The 3,143-nt window shown below is 46.2% G+C and overlaps 1 protein-coding gene across 1 annotated transcript; it reads left to right on the top strand.

Moving 5' to 3' along the window:
* The first annotated feature begins 941 nt into the window (after window positions 1-941).
* On the top strand, window positions 942-1,703 carry LOC117694165 (uncharacterized). Its single transcript, XM_034484990.2, has 2 exons — window positions 942-1,114; window positions 1,281-1,703. Exon 2 carries the CDS (start codon window positions 1,284-1,286, stop codon window positions 1,635-1,637), a length of 354 nt encoding a protein of 117 aa, XP_034340881.1. The 5' UTR covers window positions 942-1,114; window positions 1,281-1,283; the 3' UTR covers window positions 1,638-1,703.
* Window positions 1,704-3,143: the final 1,440 nt, after the last annotated feature.

Raw genomic sequence — 3,143 nt, 5'->3', positions numbered from 1 at the left:
ATCTGATTGTAACCATACCTGGTTCTTTCTTCTTAAACTAAGAGAGTATTTAACAATTTTGATTTTTACAGGACACAGTTGAGAAATTTTGACTTTAAAAAGATTTTGAATTGATTCCAATTCTACTCTTCAGATATCCAGAGATTGGATATCTGAAAGGGACTGTACTTTTAATATATTCAAATTTTAAATACTGTGGGACTTTTTAAAGTTATTTATGTTTTTAATGTGAGATCTGTGGGATGAATGATAAAGAAAAGGTTGTGGCTTAATGGTGATATGTTTGAGTAACAACTTGACAAAGGGTCAATTGTTCTGGATAGGTTTATGTAATCTTGACATAGCTAAAGTCGTCTGAGAGGAGGGATCCTTAAGTGCATGCCTCCATAGGATCGGGCTGTAGATACACCTGTGGGGCATTTTCTTAATTACTGATTAATGATGGAGAAACAGTCCATGTGGATGGACACATTGCTGGTGGGGTCACTACTGGTCTGGTAATCCTGGATTCTTTCTTTTCTTTTTTTTTTTTAAAGCAAACTGAGCAAGGACTAGGGGAACAATCCAGTAAGCAGAACCCTTCCATGGTCTCTTCATCAATTCCTGCCTCAAAGTTGCTGCCCTGTTTAAGTTCTTGCTCTGACTTCCTTAGTGACAGACTGGAAGTATATGCTGAAATACCCTTTTTTCCAGGTTGCTTTTGGTCATGGTGTTCCATCACATAAATAATAATACTAATTAAGACAGATAGAAAGTATATCTGCCTTCAAAACATACCTGGCATAGGTTACATGCCCTCAAAGGTGTCAGAGGTAGGGCTTTGTGAGGTCACAGCCACTGCTTAGCTGCCATTGGCTAGGGAGAACGTTGCTGACCAAATAAGGCAGAGGGTGTGGTCCACCATTGTTCTGACAGGTAGGTAAGCAGGGAGCTCAGAGCTCTGGGGCCAGTTGGTGGAAGAGCACAAAACGGCTCGCATGCTAAGAAAGCCCTTAAGCCTGTTGCTGCTGCCAGGAGATCCAGGCAAAATAAACATAAAACATCGCAACACAGGAGGTCTAAGTATTCCAACAAGAAACGGGGTACCTCTGGTCATCGCAGAACCAGTTCAAAGGTAAGAGGTCCCAGTACGCACATTGTCCCCCTTCTGAGGCCATCCCTTTCCCTAAGATTTTCTCAGACCTGCTCTAAATTCCTCATCTACCTCTGTCCCTTTTCGAGAATCTACATCCTTTCTTCAAAACCAGTGCCCTTGTGAATTTAGTATCTAATTGTTTCAGATCATGGAGAAGAAGAAGACAAGTCTTCGACTGTCAACTGGGGCAAAGTCGAAGGAATTTGTCAGAACAAGAATTCATGAAGAACTTAGAGCAATGGCGCCTGCTCTGGCCCTGGCTCCAGCTCCGGCTTCAGCTCCAGCTCTAACTGCAGCTCCACCTCCACCTCCACCTCCGGCGGCTTCAGCTTCGGCTCCAGCTCCTGCTCCAGTTCGGGGTTCCAGCTGCAACTCAGGCTCCAGTTCGGGCTCCAGCTGCAACTCAGGCTCCAGCTCCAGCTTCAGCTCGCTCTGGCTTCAGAAGATCCACCTTCCCCTGAAAGCACCCCAGGACCGTGATGACTACCTGGCCAGCTCCTAGGCCCCAACTGGGTCCAAAGACCTATGAAACATCAGTGAATGGGTCTAGGAGCTGGGACACGGTCAGGCTGCCAATGGCAAACTTTGCCACATAAAGTTGTATGATGCTGATAATAAAATCAATCACATGAGAAAAATATGTATGTCACTCTCAGTCCTCTGATGGTGTAGTGGGAGTTGGTGGCGGGGGGGGGGGGGGGAGTTGGAGGAAGGGAAGACTTGGGTAAGAAGGAACACCAGTTTCTACAAGGTTGGGAATGGGCTCGAGCAATCCCCTGACAGGCAGAACACAGGAGGGTGAGAAACCTGAACTAATCACAAAAATCCCCTGAAGTTTTTATTTCGCAGGGTAACAGGGAAAACCCAGGGTCTTCCTATATGTCACTGTCTAGGGCTGCAGCATGGTTTCAGGCTATGCAACGATATGAAATGAGGTGTGGGTGGCAGTTCCAGCCCCAACTTAGGCAGACAAGATGGATCCCCAAGTGGGGTGGTCCCTGGATGGCCCTTCCTTCAGTCTCTGCTTCATTTTTTTGTCCCCTTGTATTTCCTTTGGACAAGAACATTTCTGGGTTAAAAACTTTGAGATGGGTGTTTGGCCCCATCCCTTAACTGGGTCCCATGTCTATCTACAGAGGTGGTCTCTACTGGTTGTATCTCTCCTCTGTTGGGAATCTCAGCTAAAGTCATCAGGTTTGATCCAGGGAGCTTTCTTTCCTGACATTTGGGACCCTCCAGTGGCTACCCCCAGTTTCTCATCTTCCATTGCTACATATTTTATTCAATCTTCCTGACCCTCTCTGTACCTCTCTCCAATCTCTTCAGTACCTAATCTTGTTCCCTGTTTCCCCAACCCCTCCTCTCTCCCTCCTATATCTTCCCTAGTTCCAGCTTCAGAGATAATCCTGTTCCCCACTCTATACAGGAGTGAAGCTTCACATTCTGGTCTTCCTTCTTCCCTAAGCTCCATATGGTCTATGGGTTTGTATCTTGGGCATTATGAGCTTTTGGTCTAATAACTACTAATCAGCGAGTAGATACCATGTGTGTTCTTTTATGTCTGGGTTTACCTCACTCAGAATGATATTTTCTAGTTCTATCCATATGCCTATAAAATTTCATGAAGTCATTGTTTTTAAAAGCTGAGTAATACTTCATTGTGTAAATGTATCTTCTTCTCCTCCTCCTCCTCCTCCTCCTCCTCCTCCTCCTCCTCCTCCTCCTCCTCCTCCTCCTCCTCCTCCTCCTGCCTCCTGCTCCTGCTCCTGCTCCTGCTCCTGCTCCTGCTCCTGCTCCTGCTCCTGCTCCTGCTCCTGCTCCTGCTCCTGCTCCTGCTCCTGCTTCTGCTCCTGCTCCTTCTCCTTCTCCTTCTCCTTCTCTTCTTCCTTTCTCCTTCTCCTTCTCCTTCTCTTTCTCTTCCTCCTCCTCTTCTTCTACTTCTTCTTCTTCTTCTTCTTCTTCTTCTCCTTCTCCTTCTCCTTCTCCTTCTCCTTCTCCTTCTCCTTCT

This window comes from Arvicanthis niloticus, chromosome X (genome assembly GCF_011762505.2).
Source record: "Arvicanthis niloticus isolate mArvNil1 chromosome X, mArvNil1.pat.X, whole genome shotgun sequence".
Taxonomy (NCBI): domain Eukaryota; kingdom Metazoa; phylum Chordata; class Mammalia; order Rodentia; family Muridae; genus Arvicanthis; species Arvicanthis niloticus.
Note: the sequence above shows the minus strand (reverse complement) of the source record. Positions and strands in the feature narration are given on the sequence as shown.